The following is a 4,308-nucleotide window of genomic DNA, read 5'->3' as shown; positions in this document are numbered from 1 at the left end:
GGGGGGGGGGGACCAAAACTTTAAGGAGTTTCAAAACAGCAAAAGTTTAGAAAATCAATGTGGTTTGCACTAATTTGAATCAGGAACGCAAGTTCAGCTTTCAAGTACTTCATAAAAGAAATAGACAGGGTACCCAAATTATAGTGATTGTCGTTATGAGACAGAGAAAATAACACTATTGCCGGGTAAACAGTCGAACTTTGACTTGGAACTTAAAAACATTCACAGTTAAACAGAAATGCAAACACTCATGTCAAATTCAGTGTGGTGTGGTTTGCCAAACTGAATAGAACGTTCTTAAATCTCAACAATTTTGTAACTTTTTAAAACTGTGAGTTTTGTGGATAGGGTGAAGCTTCATATTCATTTCCAAGTGACCTAGACCCTGGGTTGATTAGTCTCGAGAAAGAGTGCAATGTAGTTAATTATTCCTTTAAAAATACTTGGGGGTATTATCTCCTAACAAATGTCAAGATTTAAGTTCCGACTGTCTGGGTCAGACAACAAATACGCTCTAAGGAAAACAGACATGAATACCTGATATGGCGCTGGTAACCGTGGCAACCGTAGTCTCTCCGAAATAATTGCGCGCTAGAGAGGCTTTGAGGTCATTGGTCAAGTGTGAGGGGAGACCACCGCCACCTCCTGCCACCATCAAGACTTCCGGTTTCGTGCCGTTCTTACGCTGGAGGTGAGAGGAAAGGGAGACAAGTTAAAGTGGTACTTATGAAACAAAGCCCACGTCCAAGTGGAGTGGATTGTGTGTGGGGAGAGGGTAGGGGTGCATGTATGTGTGAATGTGTGAGTGTGTGTGTGTGTGTGTGTGTGTGTGTGTGAAAGTGTGTGTGTATGTGTGTGTGTATGTGTGTGTGTGTATGTGTGTGTGTAAGTGTGAAAGTGTATGAGTGTGTGTATGTGAGTGCGTGTGTGTGTTTGTGTGAATGTGTGAATGCGAGTTTGTGTTTGTGTGTGTATGTGTGTATGTGTATGTGTAAATGAGTAAGTGAGTAAAAGATAGATAGATAGATAGAGAGAGAGAGAGAGAGAGAGAGAGAGAGAGAGAGAGAGAGAGAGAGAGAGGAAAAGGGAGGGCGATAGAGATGGAGACAGAGAAAAAGACAGAGACAGAGGGCATTCACAAAGTATGAGGGAAAGGAAAGAAAAGGGATGATTTAAGGCAAAGAAAGGAAGAAACACAGAAAAAGGGAAAAAAAGAAGCAAAGCGAGAGAGAGAGAGAGAGAGAGAGAGAGAGAGAGAGAGAGAGAGAGAGAGAGAGAGAGAGAGAGAGAGAATTGGTTCTCTGACTGGGGGGGGGGAGAAAGAGCAAAACAAAAATAAAACAGTCAACACGAGAAAAAGATACAAAAACACAGCTATTAAACATATAGACAACAAAACAAACAAACAAACAAACAAACAAAAAAGAAAAAAAAGAAAAGAAAACAGAAGGAAAAAAGTAAAAGGAAATTAAAGCTACTGTCGATGGACACAGGCATAGAGTCTACTCGGAGAAAAAAACCAACAAGGTTCAAGAGCGGCATCGGGGATGTGGAGAACCTCGAATGAAAAGCGCGTTTATCTTCAAAGCGTCCCACCAGAGGGGAATGTTCATCAGTCAAGCCAAAGACGTGTAATCGAACGAGCAGTGGCGGTGAGTAGTGAAGGGCTCAGGGACTTGAGCCCCCCTCCCCTACCCAACTCTATCCTAAAGTTAATTAAAGTTTCTTAAATAACGAAATAAGTAGTTGAAACCGTAATGATAGCACGCAATAAAAACTGGGGGATCAACTTGACGGCTCGTTTGATAGGTAAGTACTGTTATCGCAGCTTAAAAGTATAGTAAGTCAGGTAAGCAGTCAATCAAGTGTCCTCAGGGCTAAAAAAAAGAATGAACCCATTCCCATGGCCCTTCCTTATGGAAATTCTTCTTATAAAAAGGTAAAAGACTTGAACCCCCCCCCCCCACCACTGTACTGGGGGCTCACGCTCTTCCAGCCCTGACAATGGGACGGAAGTTTACGATACACTTTCCCCCAGTGACACCTATGTGCTCATTACACCTTTGTTAGGTGCCTTCTACTTTCCGCAACTCCACAGCTTATTCCAGCTTATAGTTGGAATATGTTTGAAGTGCTGTGTGTGCATGTTTGTTCTTGTGCGGCTGAGATTTAACAGTTATAAATCACGTCAAACTACTTTTAAGGCAACTTTTTCATCAGATGAAAATTAATTAGAGGAAATTTGGAGGTGAAGCGGCGTCGTCATCACCATCAAGAAGAAATTAACTTACAACAAAGAGATGGAAAAAATGCCGTGGCTCACCGCGAGTATAGAAAACTAATCACTGTTTAGTTCTTATTGCTTTTTATTTGGTGGTAAAAAAGTGGAAGCATCCCTAGACCCACCCACATTTTGGTCCACCCACCGCCACTGCGAACGTGCAACCAGGGGCGAACACTGGTGGGGAAACTGCCGCTACGATTGTTAAAGACTCCAGCTGCTGCCAAATGAATCTCTCCAGAGATCGTCTGCTTTTCTGGCGGGCCGAATGAATCACACGGCTTGAAAGTTGTGGCATGGCTAGAATTAAAGACGGCTGCAAGTCGCCCTCTTTAATTCCAGAATTACCAGACGAGCGAGGTTTGTGGCCGCAGTGGCATGAATGCAAGAAGAAACAGACAGAACACAAAGACACGCATGACATTAAAATCTCAGACAAAAGGCAAGGCTGACAGAAAAAAAAATGAAAAAGGGAGTTATAAAAGACGACCACATTGACACTTTAAAATCCTTTTTGGTACGATTGGGCAACGTTGAAAAAAACTGGGTAGCGGTCACTGGCCCAAATTGTCTGTGTTCATAATAATAATAATAATAATCATAATAAACAAAAACAACACCACCACCAACAACAACAACAACATAATTATGGCATTTAAATAGCGCTTAACCTGAAAAAGGAACACAATGTCAATTTCTGACCGCTTTGCAAATACAAGTAACAACAAATATGCAATACACTGCGTTCTAAATAAAAGTCTAGATATACAATATCTTTCATCTAAAAACAAAAAACAAAAACAGAAATGAGCTGAGCTGACTCTTGAACAGGTAAGAAGATTTGATGTCTCTTAGATTATTTGGTAGTGCGTTCCAGCCGTCCTGTTGCTGTTGAACAAAATAAGAAAAGACTTCATAATGCTGACTAGGGGAAATACTGTTTCCACCTACGATGAAAAGGAAGAGAGTAAAATATAGATAACACTTCATATTAATTTGTTCCTTATCATTCAGTTTTTAACCTATTTTCTACCATGATTAGCTGGTTCCTTACTGTTATCGTAAATACAATTCAAAAGGCAAAGAATGACAGGGAAGACAACAAAATATCCACTTTTTTAAAGTAGAGAAGGCCTTTGACAACCGAGGATTACAGGAAGAGAAAGGCACATATCACAATTTTAAGTTTTTTACCTGTATATTTTGTCCATCAATTCCTTTACTTTCTTTAAATCAGAGACTGCCATAGTCTCGTGCTAGGGACATAATTTAAACAGTTTCACAAGGAAAAAATTGCAGAAGCCCATGTTTATAAGTGACAAAAAGACAGTGATCCTCAGTATTTTTCCTGTCTATAAAGGTGCCTTACAGATGTCTCAACACGCGGGGAGCACCGTTAGCTGGTTTGAACCTCCAAATTGTTCCTCAAGAAATCTGACGAGTTTTCAAGGCTCTCCATCTATCTGGCTCTCTCATATCGGAGATGGACGTTCAATCTGGAGCACACGTCGTCTCATAAATAGACTTAAAGTGATAAAACGAAAGAGTCGAGAACCTCACAGTACCATAAGGTAATAAATAGCCTGCCTTTCCGTACCTATACTTAACTAAAGCCGTGATTAGCATGGCTTTGTTCGGCGTTTTATTTACCATTGTATTGTTCCTTTGCCTTCGATGTGTCCTGTATTATTGAATTCCATTTTCGGAGCTATTTGTTGGAAACTGAGTAAGTATTCTATACTGTTTGTACAACAATTCAAAAGGGATTGGCAAACTAATCATTCTATTTTCCACAGGTTTGTGCAGATTTTAAAAATAGACCACTGCAAAAAGCCACCACAATACACTCAAGTGAAAAGAATAATCTTGATATGCAAACCATACACTTTGACGGACGTCGGCTATCATTGGATATTAAAGTGTGCCTCTACCTGTTTCCGAGCGAGTAGATAGATAGATAGATAGATAGATAGATAGATAGATAGATAGATAGATAGATAGACAGATAGATAGATAGATAGATATAT

General features: G+C 40.2%; 1 protein-coding gene across 1 annotated transcript in view; it reads right to left on the bottom strand.

Moving 5' to 3' along the window:
* Positions 1 to 4,308, bottom strand: part of LOC101851409 (ALK tyrosine kinase receptor) — a gene marked incomplete in the record, with an annotated part of 269,826 nt that overhangs the window by 16,790 nt on the left and 248,728 nt on the right. The window contains 1 exon segment of the mRNA XM_035969815.1: positions 538 to 685. Coding sequence (XP_035825708.1) covers positions 538 to 685 — 148 coding nt within the window.

The sequence above is a fragment of the Aplysia californica genome, unplaced genomic scaffold (genome assembly GCF_000002075.1).
Source record: "Aplysia californica isolate F4 #8 unplaced genomic scaffold, AplCal3.0 scaffold00186, whole genome shotgun sequence".
Taxonomy (NCBI): domain Eukaryota; kingdom Metazoa; phylum Mollusca; class Gastropoda; order Aplysiida; family Aplysiidae; genus Aplysia; species Aplysia californica.
The sequence above is the reverse complement of the archived record's forward strand: the minus strand, read 5'-3'. Positions and strand labels throughout refer to the sequence as shown.